Genomic DNA, 17,894 nt, shown 5'->3' with positions numbered 1-17,894 from the left:
CTCTTCCATCCATACAGTTTTGTCTACTCTGGCATAGCTCTGTTGGTTGGTGGGGGGTGGGGGGCGGCAGACGGGGAACAACACCATTGACAGCAGCGGCTATGCCGACCTAACTTTTAAGTTTATACCAAGCCTCTCAATTTGGGGGTGGGGCATAAACGGGAGTCAGCAGGTTTTGACCCCCTTGTTCTTCCCAGATTGTTTAATGGGAGGGGGTCCCAACTGGACTGGAGGATAATCCAAGAAGGGGAGGAGGCAGGATCCTGGAATGGAAAAGGTGCAGACCCTCCTCACTAAAAATCTCTCTGAATATGGCATTGTGAGTTTTCATAGTTATGGATTCATAAATTCCAGTTTGATTTTCCCTCCCTTTCTCACAGCCTTGCAAACTGCTCGGAGAGTCACACTGGGCTTTCTCAGGCTGGTGTGTGGAAACCAGGAACAAAGATTCCACTTCTGGTGACAACTGGATAATTCCATTATCATCAAATCACCTTCTGACATCTGTGCCATCCCATGTACTAAATGGAGCATCACAAATGCCAATGAAGGTCGAATTTATCCCTAACAATGGAACTTAGTTAGCAACCTGGTGATGCATGAACCAGAGCCGAATCCAGCTCACTCAGCTGGAGCTGTGTTGACTGCTCTGCTAAGAGAAGCAACAACTTCTTTTGGCCATGGAGGTAAGCAGATCCCTAGAGTGAGAAGGTGCCATTTTTCCCATGGCACTTCTCAAGAGCAGAGCCAGACTCTGGGGAGGAACTCGCTGTAGACATGACAATGAGAGCTGATAATGAGCAGAAGTAGGAGGTGGTGCCTGGGAAGCCACTTACTATTTATAGTAGATGCACAGCAACCTAAGCATACGTTGGAGAATCAGAATTTTCCTGCACTACCTAAAATACACAGGGAGAAAACATAGGAAAGGCAGGAACTTCAGTGCTGGAACCACTCAAGGGGTTCTTCCACAACTGAGCATGCATCTAACTCCTCCTCAGTCCTCTCGGAAAGAAGTGGGCGAGGGAAAAATAAGTGAACTAAATCCTCCATTGCCATGTACTTACGCGTTTGCAGCGCCAAAATTCTGGGCATGGCGTGTACTCAAGGGTCACTTCTTTACCACCAATCACAAGGGTTCCCTGTTGAGACAAGGGAGTCAATGACTAACATGCCAAACACAACAGGAAATTCAACGGTGGGAAAGAGGCTAAGCAAGCCCCAGGATACCAATCCAATGGGTTTTGTAAGCAAAGTAGGACGGCAAAAAAACCCAAAATCACCAGCTCAATTACAGAGCTGGAGCTTCACCAAGGAAATGAAAGGAGGGAACCAGCCTTTGCCCCTGCCATGGCACTTCCGCTGCACTGCTGACATGGTTAGTGCCAAGGCAGCTGGCCCAGGAGAGCTCTGACAGCTCCTCAAAGTGGAACCAACAGAATACAATGATCCCAAGATAAGCAAACATGGGAATTGCTTCGACTCACTGCGAAGTCAACGGGTTGAGAAAGGGGCAGCTGGCCAGACTGCTCCAACCCAGCCACATCCTTGTCTGCTGGATGGGCCTCAGGAGAGGACACCTTGCTGGCATGGACACTCGAGAAGGAACAAAAGGGGAAAACACCACAAACAAGGGCAAGAGGAATTTGGTACCTGTGTTGGCCTCTCCGTCCTTCCTCAGAACCTGGCTTTTCTCCAAGGAAACGTCCCACCCCATGGGGGAGGCTGTTGGCTTGGGAGAGGGCACAGCATGCCACCATGTGGAGAATGCAGGTTTGGGGCTGACTTTGAGCGCTCAGGCAGTGGCCAGACAAGAGCTGAGAGCACAACCCAGGATGTGGGGGGGAGGGGGGGAATGGGACAACAGGACAATACATGGGGACTATCATGTCCGTGGTCCAACTCTAGCACATTCCTTTAGAGCTTCCCCTTGGGAGAAGACAGCAGTCTTGGCAGACTCTTGGAGCCCTTCGGGACTACAAGCTCTGCTGCAATACGGCTGGGTATATGGATTTTAAAGGATAAAATGAAGTGGAAGGTGAAAGTCCCAGATATCCACTTGGACCTGCCTCTGAAACCAGTGAGCAGTGAGGACTCCCGGTGGCATTCATCACACTCACACAGAGCCCAGTCTTACATACCCAGGGCATCAGCGCTCACAAGAAATCCAGAGACTAGACTTGGCACCTGACAAAGAGTTTGGCTCTAGAATAGCTGGGGGTAAGTCACCTTCTCCTTTGACACTTATTGGGCCAGGCAGTCTGTATCACCCCAGGTGGAGAACAGACAACCTGCACCCAACGCATACTGGCACATGGAGAAAATCTCATGCTCTCTCTTCATTTCATGCTCTGGTTTTTGATGAGGAGCACTCAAAATTTTTTTCCAGATGCGAACTGTTAGCTAGTGCTAGAGAACCCCAGCGACACAACAATACTTCTACTTCCTATCCAGTTCGCAGCTGAACAACGAACTATACTCTCAGCACACATCCACACTCAGTTAAACCCCCTTTCTCCAACTACACACAACCATCACCAATGCAAAACAGCTGCACGGCTTCTTACCAATGCTGGTTCAGCCTAGCACCCAGGATTGGGGCTAGTAAGTTCTATTATTTGATTGGGGAAGGGAGGAGAGAGCTCTTAACTGCTCCTATCTACAAAGCTGCTTCATCTGTGACATCAGAACCCATTACAGACAGTACGAAGAGCACCACAAGAGCAGCAAACACCAAATGAAACTAAGGGTATGTCTACACTATGGGATTATTCCGATTTTACATAAACCGATTCTGTAAAACAGATTGTATAAAGTCGAGTGCACGCGGCCACACTAAGCACATTAATTCGGTGGTGTGCGTCCATGTACCGAGGCTAGCATCGATTTCCGGAGCGTTGCACTGTGGGTAGCTCTCCCGTAGCTATCCCATAGTTCCTGCAGTCTCCCCCCCCATTGGAATTCTGGGTTGAGATCCCAATGCATGATGGTGCAAAAACAGTGATTCTGGGTAAATGTCATCACTCATTCCTTCCTCCATGAAAGCAATGGCAGACAATCATTTCGGGCCCTTTTTCCCTGGATTGCCCTGGCAGACGCCATAGCATGGCAACCATGGAGCCCATTTTGCCTTTTGTCACTGTCACCCTATGTGTAGTGAATGCCACTGACAGAGGCGGTACTGCAGCGCTACACAGCAGCATTCATTTGCCATTGCAAGGTAGCAGAGATGGTTACCAGTCGTTCTGTACCGTCTGCTGTGCCACTGTAAATTGGTGATGAGATGACGGTTATCAGTCGTTCTGTACCGTCTGCTGCTGTCATGGGTGCTCCTGGCTGGCCTTAGCTGAGGTCGGCCGGGGGCACAAAGACAAAAATGGGAATGACTCCCTGAGTCAATCCCTCCTTTATGGTTTATCTAAAAATAGAGTCAGTCCTGCCTAGAATATGGGGCAAGTGTACTAGAGAACCAGTGTATCAGAGAACCAGAGAGCACAACCACTCTGTGTCAGATCCTGCAGAAATGATGAGCTGCATGCCATTCATGGGGGGTGCCCCTGCAACAACTCCATCCATTGATTCCCTTCTCCTCCAACCTTTCTGGGCTACCGTGGAAGTGTCCCCCATTTGTGTGATGAAGTAATAAAGAATGCAGGAATAGGAAACACTGACTTTTTAGTGAGATAAAATGAGCGGGAGGCAGCCTCCAGCTGCTATGATAGTCCAGGCAGGACAGAATCTTTTCTTTAGACATGAAAGGGGGGGACTGATGGAACTCAGCCCCCAGTTGCTATGATGAGGACGGTTACCAGCCGTTCTGTACCATCTACCAGGAATGACCGGGAGCCATTCCTATTTTTACCCAGGCGCCCCAGGCCGACCTCACCTGAGGCCAGCCAGGAGCACTCACAGGCTGATGATGACGATGGATAGCAGTCATATTGTACCATCTGCCACCAGGGAGGGGAGGGGAGAGGATGCTGCTATTCATTGCCGCAGCACCGCGTCTACCAGAAGCATGCAATAGACATAGGGTGATATATAAAAAAGTTAAGACATGATTTTTTTTCCCTTTTCTTTCATGGCGGGGGGGGGAGGGTAAACTGACGACATATACCCTGAAACACCCCGGACAATGTGTTTGACCCTACAGGCAATGGGAGCTCAGCCAAGAATGCAAATGCTTTTCAGAGACTGCGGGGACTGTGGGATAGCTGGAGTCCTCAGTACCCCCTCCCTCTCTCCATGAGCGTCCATTTGATTCTTTGGCTTTCCGTTACGCTTGTCACACAGCACTGTGCTGTGGCCTCTGTCTATCATAGCCTGGAGATTTTTTCAAATGCTTTCTCATTTCGTCTTCTGTAACGGAGCTCTGATAGAACAGATTTGTCTCCCCATACAGCGATCAGATCCAGTATCTCCCGTACAGCCCATGCTAGAGCTCTTTTTGGATTTGAGACTGCATTGCCACCCGTGCTGATCAGAGCTCCACGCTGGGCAAACAGGAAATGAAATTCAAAAGTTCGCAGGGCTTTTCCTGTTTACCTGGCCGGTGCATCCAAGTTCGGGTTGCTGTCCAGAGCAGTCACAATGGTGCACTGTGGGATACTGCCCGGAGGCCAATACCGTCGATTTGCGGCCACACTAACCCTAATCCAATATGGTAATACCGATTTCAGCGCTACTCCTCTCATCGGGGAGGAGTACAGAAACCGGTTTAAAGAGCCCTTTAAATCGATATAAAGGGCCTCGTTGTGTGGACGGGTGCAGCGTTAAATCGGTTTAACGCTGCTAAAATTGGTTTAAATGCGTAGTGTAGACCAGGCCTAACAGATCCCACCAGCATGCTAGAGAAAGACAAAAACACTTGCAGCCCAAATCATTACTCCAGAATGAACATACATCAGAAACCAATTTAATTTGCTAAATCAAGTGCTCAGCTCCAGACCTCCACCTGCTAGCTATCAACTTCTGAGGTTCAGATTCTGAAATTGCTGACACCTGCACTCAAACTCCTGCTTTCTGGATCTCACACTTGCTGTTCTGGTCTGCATTCACATCTGGAAGAGACATTGTGGTATAAGAGAAACAGAGCACAGGTACAACAATAAAGAGAGTAAACTTCGGCCAAGCGGCGGCTCCAGGCACCAGCACACCAAGTGTGTGCCTGAGGCAACAAGCTGCGGGGTGGCGGCCTGCCGGTCGCCGTGAGGGCGACAGTCAGGCTGCCTTTGGCGGCCTGCCTGCGAGAGGTCCGCCAGTCCCGCAGCTTCAGCGGCAATTCAGTGGCAGGTATGCCGAAGGCGCAGGACCGGCAGACCTCCTGCAGGCATGCCGCCGAATCCACGTTACCAGCAGACCTCCTGCAGGCATGCTGCCGAAAGCCACCGGACTGCCCTGCTTGGGGCGGCAAAATACATACAGCCGCCCCTGCTTCGGCCTCTCACACACAGTGATGGTCTCCAAGCAAAATAAGCACCTCAGGATTTGTCACTCATGCTACAGAATTAAATTAACACAGCTTGCTTTTCTTTTTCATTTCCTCATTCAAGACAAGAGATTCTCATATCATTGGAAGGTGCCTCACCAGACCAAACTGGCGCCTCACCAGACCAAACTGTTTTCTGGCAGTACCCGGCTACTGCAGGATGACATATCTCCCCTCAGCTCCAGGCTCACTTTGGTTTCTAACAAGTCTGTGGGGCGTTTGCTTCAATCCCAGCAGACACAAATTCAGAGTGTATCTGCACTGGGGTGGAGTCCACCAGTGCAACCAGATAATCCAAAGATGGCTCTTACTCAAGGTCATTAATTACTAGGGTCAGCTGCTGGAGTCCAGTTTCTTAAGATGTTTAGAACTCCAGACTGGATTTTTGTTCTGCCTAGGACAATGGGGTTCTGGGCTGTGACTGGGGCACCTACGCACAGCAATCATGCAAATAGGCAATAACAACAACAACAACAATAATAATGAGATAGTCTGCCTACAGTAGCACCTCAGTGTTACAAACACCAAAGGTATGAACAGATCAGTCAACACCACACATCACTTGGAATCGGAAGTATGCAGTCAGGCAGCAGCAGAGATGAGAGAAGAGGAGAGGAAAAAAAAGTAAATACAGGACAGTACTGTGTTAAACGTAAACTACTGAAAAAAAGGGAAATTTAAAAAAAGATTTGATATGGTGAGGAAACTGTTTCTGAGCTTGTTTAATTTATATTAAGATGGTTAAAAGCAGTGGTTTTCTTCATTATTATGAAGTTTCAAAGCTGTATTAAGTCAATGTTCAGTTGTAAAATTTTGAAAGAACATCCCTACCATTTTGTTCAGAGTTATGAACAGCCTCTATTCCCGAGGTGTTTGCAACTTTGAGGTTCTACTGTATCTAATGTACTAACATGGCTCCCATTACCATCATATCTGAGCACTCCACCTTCTGGAGATGTCCTACTATCTGCACTGCACAGACAGGAGCTGAGACCCAGAGACTGAGGCCACGTTTACACTACAGACCTTACAGCAGCACAGCTGTATCTCCTGTGTAGCCACTCTATGCTGGCAGAAGATACTCTCCTGCTCACACAGCACTACTCACATTGGCACTTTTGTCGGTGAAACTTATGTCAGTCAGAGTAGTGTTATTTTCACACCCCTGATCCACAAAAGTTTTGCCAACAAAAGTCCTAGGGTAGACGTAGACTAAGTGATTTGGCCAAGGTCAAACAGGGAGTCTGTGTAGAACTGATGAATGAAATTGTTTTTAATTGTTCACTTTATTACACCTGCCTCTGGAAATTTCCACTACATGCGTCTGATGAAGTGGGTATTCACCCACAAAAGCTTGTGCTCCAATACATCTGTTAGTGTATAAGGTGCCACAGGACTCTGTCGCTTTTTACAGATCCAGACTAACACAGCTACCCCTCTGATACTTGACACTTTATTAATGTAACTTCATAAGTGAAGTTTTATGAATGAAACAACATTCATTCATAAAACCAGTTACCCCAATAACTGGCTAATTGACAATTAAGATGCTTGTTAAGAGCCACAGCATTCAACCAGCTATCCTTGCAAGTTTCACTTTCAATCCAGTTGCTGCTTAAATCACTGAGGGCTTGTCTACATCAGAAAGTTGCAGCGCTGGTGAGGGAGTTACAGCGCTGCAACTTTGAATGTGTACACATCTGCAGGGCACCACCAGCGCTGCAACTCCCTGTTTGCAGCGCTGGCCGTACTCCCGTTTTGTCTCGGGTGTAGAGGATCCAGCGCTGGTGATCCAGCGCTGGTAATCCAATGTAGACACTTACCAGTGCTTTTCTTGACCTCCGTGGAAGGAGGAAGCCTCTGGTAATCAAGCTGGTCTCCTTTCCCGGTTTGCTCTCTCGTTCCCGGAACCCCGAGCAAGCAGGTCTCCTTCCCTGCGGTTTGCTGGGTGGCTCCGGGAACGCGAGAGCAAACCGCGGCGAAGCTGGTCTCCTTTCCCGGTTTGCTCTCTCGTTCCCGGAACCCCGAGCAAGCAGGTCTCCTTCCCTGCGGTTTGCTGGGTGGCTCCGGGAACGCGAGAGCAAACCGCGGCGAAGCTGGTCTCCTTTCCCGGTTTGCTCTCTCGTTCCCGGAACCCCGAGCAAGCAGGTCTCCTTCCCTGCGGTTTGCTGGGTGGCTCCGGGAACGCGAGAGCAAACCGCGGCGAAGCTGGTCTCCCTTCCCGGTTTGCTCTCGCGTTCCCGGAACCCCCCTTGAAGCCGCCCAACAGCGCTGCAGTGTGGCCACATCTAACACCACTTGCAGCGCTGGTTGCTGTAAGTGTGGCCACTCTGCAGCGCTGGCCCTATACAGCTGTACTAATACAGCTGTAACAACCAGCGCTGCAAAATTTTAGATGTAGACATGGCCTGAAACTTGCACTGTTTCAACATTGTAACTTCTGCTCACTGTTTGCCATTCATTATACTTGTCTACTTTGCAGCTTCTGTTCACTCTTTGCCACTCCTTACACTTGTCCATATTGTAATTCAAACTCCATTTTAAAATGCTCACTCCATTTTGTAAAAGCCTGCTGCAGCAACCTTCATTTTTGCAAAACCTGGCTGTAATCTTACTAGTTTAGTTTAGATGTGTGAATGAGGTATGTATGTATGATGGAATCAACCTCCAGCACCAGCCTGTCCTGATGAAATAAAGTTCAAACACCAATGGCTGAAAATGCAGACAACAGTCCTAACAAAGTAAGAAGAGTCCACCCTAAAAAGAAAAGAACAAAGGTACAATAGAAGGAAGATCAAAGCTGTGTCCGAGGCTGAAAGTCTGCAATTGACAGGTGATCAGTTACACTGAACCCAGAGGCAGCTTGACACATACACTCTGGATTCAAACTAAAAGTCTACCAAAAAAAAAAAATGAGTGAGATGGAAGATTTTGGGTAATGTTCTGCTGCCAACATGGGAGGGCAGACCCAACCCTTCCTTGTGCCTGGCTTTCCAGGCCAGTTAGACACCACAAGCTATGAAATCAAGCCACGGACTCAAGCTATGTTCAGGACTGGTAACTATACAGCAGCTGCAGAACATCTGATATAGTGTGTGTGTATGTATGTATTAGTTATTGGTCATAAATCAAATTGTGTTATCATAATAAATGTGGCATCTTTGCCTTGCCCCGCCCCCTGAAACAATCCTGTGTAGTTTTGTCTGCATAACATCTGTGGCAGAGCAGGAATTGAACCCAGGTCTTCCACATTCCACACTAGCACCCTAACCATTGGGCCACCCCTCAGTGGGTGCACGCAGGGCAGTGGGAGCGGGGAACAGCCGTTCATTGTGGAACCCCAACTGAACCAGCAGACTCTCCACACCACCTGACCCAGACTGCTAGTTACTGTTTGGAGGGATCCCTAGCACATAAACTCATCAAACCACGTTCCTGGAATTATTTTGCAACGTTAATGCTCAAACCTCGTACACATTGGTTGCCCCAGAGAAAGGGGTTTATGGGACGACTGAACCTCCTGCAGCCAGAGAACAGACGCTCTGAAGAGCACTGGATAAAAGAGAAATGGACCTGCCCATCAGGCATCTCTTTGGGGGTGAGGCATGCCACCCACCCTCTCACTTTCCCTGCAGCCTGCCCCCTGTGAGCCAACTGCTGTTCTCCTCCCACTGGACCCATCCCCGGCTGTCCACTGGAGCTGCTTCAGCAGCACCACCGCCACCTTATAGACTAGGAGAGCTTCGCCAAGCTGACATCTGTAGCTCTTGCTGACACCTTCCTTGTGCACCCAGCACATGGCACTGAGACCCCCAAGCCAGAGAACCTCTTCAGGGGTCACATGTGGTGCTGAACACGTGCATAAGACTAAGTACGTACCTGAGGCTTTAAAGCAGAGGTAAGGGTAAATATGGGAAGGAGAGGGGTACAGGAGGCAAAACTCATAGGAACACAGATGCCTCCTTCAGGCCTGACAGTCCGTAGAGCAGGCAGAACACTTTCTCTGGAGCCTGTAACACAGTCAGAGACGGGCCACGGGGCTGCACCACCTCCTGGAAGATGTCCTGTGCCTGGGGACAGAGTGGGCATAGCAGCAGGCAGTGTAAGGAGATGGGGTGGACAACCTCCTGAAGGAAGCAGTGGCCCCGTCAGTGCACATCAAGGTGGGTCTCTAGAGCAGCGGCCCGACAGATTCCCCAACACTTAGATTAATGGCATCTGAGATATTGCAAAGGACAGGGGTGGCAATCAATAGGGTTCTGTGCTTGTGGAGTTTGGCAAAGCCTTGTAACAGTGCTCAGGAATCTGTACAAAGCAGCACCCCCACGCACATCACCTGCTGATCAGACACTGAAGCCTGCTTTGCACGGAGAGGGCTTGGGTGTTACCCTCAAACCCTTCACCCACAAACCCTTCACTCCATACACTATCCACTACAAGCCACCATTAAAAGAGGGAAAGTCAATATGCCAGTTCCTAAGACCTTCCACCAGCAACCACTAGCCCTGCTCTTAGCTGGCACACTCCACCCACTCACCAGGCAGCTGTTTACCAATCCATGCAGCAGCATCTGCAGTCACCATACCAGATCTCATGTCTGAAAGCCATATGTCATGAGGTCAGACAGTGACAGGATCACAGAATCATAGAATATCAGGGTGGGAAGGGACCTCATGAGGTCATCTAGTCCAACCCCCTGCTCAAAGCAGGACCAATACCCAACTAAATCATCCTAGCCAGGGCTTTGTTACGCCTGACCTTAAAAACCTCTAAGGAAGGAGATTCCATCATCTCCCTAAGTAACCCATTGCAGTGCTTCATCACCCTCCTAGTACTTCCATGACTCAGCACCTCACCTCCTGCTGTGTAAAGGATGGACTGCATCACTCAGCCAAGATATCTTTGAGCTCTGTCACCAAACCAATGATTCTGGGCCCTTTGCGTGGCAGCAGCACAGACTATACAATGAGAGTAGAGAGGAAGAGGTGTCCTAGCATCACTCAGTCCCTCTTAACTGAGCTCTACCCCCTTCACCATGCCCAGGTGAATCGTAAGGACATCAGGGGGAGAAAGGAGAAGATTCTGATGTTGCCGATCAGAAAGCCATGGCATCAACTGGTCCCACGCTGGCCAAAGCAATGAACTCTCAGTCAACTGACTCAATCTACTGCCAGCCATGTAGAGAAGGTGCTGCCCTCTTATGCGCCCAGTATACTTTGCTGCAACATGTAGTACAGAGACTGTTGCTGAATCCTTGAGTTGTCATGTACAAAACATCACCAAAGCCTGGTCTACACTACGAGGTTAGGTCGAATTTAGCAGCGCTAGGTCGATTTTATAATGAATGAGACTACACAACCAACCCTGTTCCACTAAACTAAAGGGCTCTTAAAATTAACTGCTGTACTCCGCCCCGATGAGGGGAGAAGTGCTAAAGTTGACCTTCCTGTGTCGAATCTAGAGTAGTATAGATGCAGCACTGTACAATTCAATGGCATTGGCCTCTGGGAGCTATCCCTGAGTGCTCCAATGTGACCGCTCTGGATAGGTACACAGGAAAAGCACTGGGAACTTTTGAATTTAATTTCCTGTTTGGGCAGCGTGACAAGCTCCGCAGAACACATGACCATGCAGTCCCAGAATCACAAATGAGCTCCAGCATGGAGCGAAAGGGAGACACTGGATCTGATTTCTGTATGGGGAGAAGAATCTGTGCAGGCAGAACTCCGATCCAGAAGAAATGCTGATATATATGCCAAAATCGCACAGGGCATGGTGGAGAGCGGCTACACCAGGGATGCACAGCAGCGCTGCATGAAAATTAAGGCGCTCAGGCAAGCCTACCAAAAGACAAAGGAAGCAAACGGTTGCTCTGTATCAGAGCCCCGGACATGCTGCTTCTATGATCAGCAGCATGCCATTCTGGGGGGGGGGGGCCCTACCAGTACCCCAACACTCTTCGTGGAAATCTGCAAGGTGGCAGCCTCATGCAACACAGATGATGATTTTGTGGAGGAGGAAGAGGAGGAGAAGGAGAATGCGCAGCAGGCAAGCGGAGAATCCATTCTCCCCAGCAGCCAGGACCTTTTCTTTACCCTGGAGCCAATACTCTTCCAGGGCCTATTGTTCCCAGACCCTAAAGGCAGAGAAGGCACCTCTGGTGAGTGCATATTTGTAAGGACACTACAGGGGCTAAAAGCAATTGTGTTTAATGTCTGATTTGCCCTGAACAATTGGGATGCATTCGTGGCCAGTACAGCTAATGGAAAAATCTGTTAATGTGTCTGGGGATGGAGCAGGAATCCTCCAGGGACATCGCATGAAGCTCTCCTGGAGGTACTCTGAAACCCTTTGCAGAAGGTTTCTGGGGAGGGCTGCCTTATTTCATCCTTCAAAGTAGGACACTGCCATGCCAAGTCAGTAGCAGTGGTCTGGAATCATTGCAGCACAAAACATGACAGCGAATGGTCCTGGGTTTTGGTTGCATTCATGCAACATTCAGCCTTTATTTTTCTGTGTCAGTCTCAGGAGAGTGATATCTTTCATGGTCACCTGGTTGAAATAGGGGTAGTTTTGTAAGGGAACAGTAATCCCCTGTTTGGTGATCCCCGACACATTACACCCCAGGCATGGTGGGCTGTTTGCGCCTGGCTAAAAGGGATCATCCTGGAGAACAGCCATGCCGGTGGGTGTGTGTGTGTTAAAGATCCCAAAACCGCAGCCCCTTCTTTTAAATGGCAAACACAACTGGCATTGGTTGCTATGGGAAAGGAGGGTGCTGCAGTCTTAAACCATTCTCACGTTATGAACGCAGAAGACGCCAACCTCACTTACCCTTTGGCTTACCATGGCTGCCTGCAAACCAAATTCTGTTGCCCAGCCACGTGTGATGTGTCACCATACCGGCAGGTGCTCAATATAAAAGGCAAAATGCAACCTTGTACCTAAAATATATGCTGTCTGCTGTGAATTGCTTGATTCACTGTGAAAGAGTCTCCCTTTTGTTCTCAGAAATGTATCTTCTTTGAAGTCTACTCTCCCTTTTCCCCCTCGTGCAGCTGCAAAGGCTTCTATGCTCCCCGCATCAACTCCGTCCCTGAGGTTATCGCAGATCAGAAGGTGAAAAAAATGCACTCGTGATAACAAGTTTTCAGAGCTCATGCAGTCCTCCCACACTGATAGGGCACAGCTGAATGTATGGAGGCACTCAGTGGCAGAGGCCAGGAAAGCATACAGTGAGCTTGATCGGAACACACAGAAAGAGATGCTGAGGCTAATGAGGAAGCAAAAAGAAATGATGAGGCATTTGGTGGAGCTGCAGGAAAGGCAATTAGACTACAGACCACCGCTGCAGCCATTGTGTAACCACCTGCCATCCTCACCAAGTTCCATATCCTCCTCACCCATACGTCCAAGAACATGGGGGTGGGGTAGGCTCTGAGCACCCTGCCACTCAACTCCAAAGAATGGCCCAAGCAACAGAAGGCTGTCATTCAAACAGCTTTGATTTGTAGTGTGGCTACAATAAGCAATGTGGCCTTGTCCTTCCTCCTCCCCTACCCCACCCCACCCCGTTATCAAAGCCGTTGTACACCTTGGCTTCCTTTTACCAGTCAGTGTTGTCAGTAATCTCAAGTTTTTTTTAATAAATAAAAAATGGATTCAGAATAATAGGGACTTTATTTCCTGTGCGAGCTGTGGTCAAAGGGGAGAGGGGGACTGGCTTACAGGGAAGTACATTCACCAAGGGAGGTGGCCTTGCATCAAGGACGAACACACACAACTGTCACACTGTAGCCTGGTCAGCCATGAAACTTTTTCAAAGCCTCTCTGATGCACAGCGTGCCTCGGTGTGCTCTTCTAGTTGCCCTGGTGTCTCATTGTTCAAAACTGGCCACCAGGTGATCTGCCTCAACCTCCCACCCCACCATAAACATCTCCCCCTTACTCTCACAGATATTATGGAGCACAGCAAGCAGCAACAACAGTGGGAATATTGGTTTCGCTGAGGTCTATCCAAGTCAGTAAACTGCGCCAGCACGCTTTTAAACGTCCAAAAGCACATTCTACCACCATTCTGCACTTGCTCAGCCTATAGTTGAACTGCTCCTTACTGCTCTCCAGGCTGCCTGTGTATGGCTTCATGAGCCATGGGAGCAAGGGGTAGGCTGGGTCCCCAAGGATAATTATTGGCATTTCAACACCCCCAGTCCCACCCCTCCGGTCTGGGAAGAAAGTCCCTTCTTGCAGCTTTCCAACCAGCCCAGAGTTCCGAAAGATGCAAGCGTCATGCACCTTTCCCGGCCATCCCACGTTGATGTCGGTGAAACGTCCCTTCTGATCCACCAGTGCTTGCAACACCATTTAGTAGTACCCCTTGCGGTTTCTGTACTCTTTGCTGAGGTGGTCCGGTGCCAAGATAGGGATGTATGTTCTATCGTCCCACCACAGTTAGGGAACCCTATTACAGCAAAACCATCCACTATGCCCTGCACATTTCCCAGAGTCACTACCCTTCTTAGCAGAAGGGTATTGATTGCCCTGGCTACTTGGATCACAGCGGCCCCCACAGATTTGCCCACTCCGAATTGATTCCCAACTGACCAGTTGCAGTCAGGCGTTGCAAGCTTCCACAGGGCAATCGCCACTCGTTTCTCAACTGTCAGGACAGATCTCATCTTGGTATTCCTGCGCTTCAGGGTGGGGGAAAGCAACTCACAAAGTTCCATGAAAGTGGCCTTATGCATGTGAAAATTTTGCAGCCACTGGGAATCATCCCATACCTGCAACACTATGCAGTCTCACATCTGTGCTTGTTGGCCAGGTCCAAAATCAGCATTCTACTGTATCAACATACCCCAATGGCGCCATGATATCCAAATTGCCACATCTCGTGCTTTCAGGAACATCTGTGCCCAGGTCCTCCTCACTCCTAGCTAGGCTCTGCACATACTGCAGGATAATGCATGAGGTGTTTGCAATGCTCACAAAAGCAGTGTGCAGCTGAGCTGGTTCAATGTTTGCTGTGCTATGGCGTCTGCACAGATAACCCAGGAAAAAAGGTACAAAATGATTGTTTGCCATTGCTTTCAAGGAGGGAGGGAGGAAAGGGGGACCGACGACATGTACCCAAATCCACCTCCAACAATGTTTTTGCCCCATCAGGCATTTGGAGCTTAACCCAGAATTCCAATGGGCAGCGGGGACTGTGGGATAGCTACCCACAGTGTACCACTCCGTAATCGATGCTAGCCATGGTATTGAGGACGCACTCCGCCTACCTATTGCGCTTAGTGGGGACATGCACGATCGACAGTAAAAAATCGGTTGCTAAAGATCAACTTCTATAAAATGGACCTAATTTTATAGTGTAGACATGCCTTCAGAAAGGTACCAGGATGAGACCCCAGGAGCCAATTCACCTACTCAGAGCACACCAGAAAAGGCACAGGGCTCTGGCGAAGCTGGGAACCTGGCACAAATGTGCCATAAACATTCAAAGAGGGAGGAGAGTGACTGGGTAGCACCCATCCCTCTAAGGACTCTGGGGAATCCGGCTAAACCATCCACCCTACAGCAAGATCCCTATAGGGATCTGGAAAACCAGCAGGTTGGACCCCACATGACATGCAGAGGAGAGAGGTGGGAAGCCATAGTGGAGTCAGCGTGATCTCCTATGAACTGCTCCAAAGGGATGGGCCAAAGGTCCAGTCATCCAGCTCCTTCCCCACCCCAATCCTAGTCCTTACAGGTGTCTGGAATTGTCCAATGAGGGTCCCTCCTGCAAGGGAGAGCCCTCGGTGGCGACAGGCATGTGAGAAACCATGGCCTCCCCACAAGCTCCTGGCCTGGTAAACATGCACAGGTTGTGATGGCCAACATAGAGGTCTGCCCAGTCCTGTCCATGGGATTGGCATAGCAGCAGCTGCATGTCCTGTCCCTGCCATCCACTGTCCTCTGCCATGCAGCGTGAGGAGGTGCACCTCCTTGGCATACTCACTCCGCAGTGCAGATAGCACACCGAGGTGGCAGCTGTCAGCAGGAACAGGGTGCACAGTTGCTGCTGCTGCTGCACCAACCCCACAGGCTGGAGGAGGGGAGCTGATGTGATAAATAAAGTGCCAATGGGAGCCAGTGGGAAGGTAGAACTTTTTAAAATTGGGAAAGAAACTTTCCCTTTGTCTGTTCTCCAGAGAAGGCGATATGGAGCAGCAATGTTAAAGCAGGAATGCTGTGTAAAGTTTGAACCAGATATAAAAACCGTCAGATTATATCTAGAACTACTTTTAACAACCCATATATGTAAGTAAATTAGGAATGTTTAGGAAGACGTGATTAGGTTTATTTCTGTTTATTTTTTAAGGCTTGTGGACTCCTCTGTGCTAACCTCAGATGCTTTTGTTTGCTTGTAACCTTTAAGCTAACCCCCAAGAAAGCTATTTTGGGTGCTTAATTTTTGGAACTGCTTTTTCAAAATCTAGCAAAATCCTAAATTCCAGATGTATTTTCTTCCTTTTTGTTTTTAATAAAATTTACCTTTTTTAAGAACAGGATTGGATTTTTGGTGTCCTAAGAGGTTTGTGCATATGCTGTTTGATTAGCTGGTGGCAACAGCTAATTTCCTTTTTTTTCTTTCTCAGCTCTTCCTGGGGGGTGGGGGTGAGGGTGAAAGGGCTTGAGGGTACCCCACAGGGAGGAATTCCCAAGTGCTCCTTCCCGGGCCCAAGGGTTTGTTTTTTGGGGTTTTTTTTGCATTTCGGTAGAGGCAGCCTTTACCAAGCCAAGGTCAGAGAAAAGCTGTAACCTTGGGTGTTTAATACAAGCCTGGAGTGGCAAGTATTAATTTTTAGAATCTTTCCAGGCACCCACCTTCTGCACTCGGAGTGAGTGGGGATTCAGCCTTGACAGCTGGTCTGACCCAAGAAGACCCGGTTGTTTTCCTACCTAACCCAACCCACACCTGACACCTGTAGTCTGGTCCCATCAGGTTGGAGTCATAAGAACATAAAAGCAGCCACATTGGGCCAGGCCAATAGTCCATCTAATCCAGTGTCCTGTTTTCCTACAGTGGCCAATGCCAGGTGCTTCTGAGGGAATGAACAGGGCAATTTATCAAGTGATCCATTCCATCTAGTCCCAGCTTCTGCCAGAGCATAAGGCTGCATCCCTGATCATCTTGGCTAAGAGCCATTGATGGACCTGTCCTCCATGAATTTATCAAATTCTTTTTTTTAACCCAGTTATACTTTTGGTCTTCACAACATCCCCTGGCAACGAGTTCCACAGGTTGACTGTGTTGTGTGAAGTAGTACTTCCTTATGTTTGTTTTAAACCTCTTGCCTATTCATTTCATTGAGTGACAACTGGTTCTTGTGTTATTTGAAGGAGTAAACAACACTTCCTTATTCACTTTCTCCACACCAGTCATGATTTTATAGATTTCTATCATATCTCCACCCTCCACCCAATCATCTCAGTTCTAAACTGAACAACCCATCTTTTTAATCTCTCCTCACATGGAAGCTGTTCCATACCCACAATCATTTTTGTTATCCTTTTCTGTGCTTTTGCCAATTCTAATACATCTTTTTTGAGATGGGGCAACCACAACCGTATGCCATATTCAAAGAGTGGGTGCACCATGGATTTATATCGTGACATTATGATATTTTCTGTCTTATCCTTTTTCTAATGGTTCTTAACCTTGTTAGTTTTGTTGACTGCTGCTGAAAACTGAGCAGCTGTTTTCAGAGAATTATCCACAGTGACTTCAAGATCTCTTTCTTGAATGGTAGCAGCTAATTTATTCCCCATTATTTTGTATGTACAGTTGGGATTATGTTTTCCAATGTACATTACTTTGCATTTAACAACATTGAATTTCATCTACCATTTTCTTTCCCCGTCACCTAGTTTTGTGAGATCCCAGTGTAGCTCTTCGTGGTCTGCTTTGGACTTAACTATCTTGAATAGCTTTGTACCATCTGCAAACTTTGCCATCTCACTGTTTACTCCTTTTTCCAGATCACTGATGAATATGTTGAACAGCACTGATCCTTGGGGGACACCACTATTTACCTCTCTCCATTCCAAAAACTGACCACTTATTTCTCCTTTTGTTTTTCATCTTTTAACCAGTTACTGATCCATGACAGGACCTTCCCTCTTACCCCAGAACTGCCTACTTTACTTAAGAGCCTTTGGTGTGGGACCTTGTCAAAGGCTTGCTGAAAGTCCAAGTACACTATATCCACTGGATCACCCTTGTCCACATGTTTAACCCCCTCAAAGAATTCTAATGGATTGGCGAGGCATGATTTCCCTTTACAAAAGCTGTGTTGATTCTTCCCCAACAAATCATGTTCATCTATGCATCTGATCATTCTATTCTTTACTGTAGTTTCAA

General features: G+C 48.4%; 1 protein-coding gene across 1 annotated transcript in view; it reads right to left on the bottom strand.

Moving 5' to 3' along the window:
- The window catches only part of RBM6 (RNA binding motif protein 6), a 135,553-nt gene that overhangs the window by 27,170 nt on the left and 90,489 nt on the right, over positions 1 to 17,894 (bottom strand). Inside the window, 1 exon segment of the mRNA XM_030569477.1 lies at positions 1,068 to 1,142. Coding sequence (XP_030425337.1) covers positions 1,068 to 1,142 — 75 coding nt within the window.

This window comes from Gopherus evgoodei, chromosome 7 (assembly GCF_007399415.2).
Source record: "Gopherus evgoodei ecotype Sinaloan lineage chromosome 7, rGopEvg1_v1.p, whole genome shotgun sequence".
NCBI classification, from domain to species: Eukaryota; Metazoa; Chordata; order Testudines; family Testudinidae; genus Gopherus; species Gopherus evgoodei.
This window is presented reverse-complemented; position numbering and strand designations above follow the sequence as displayed.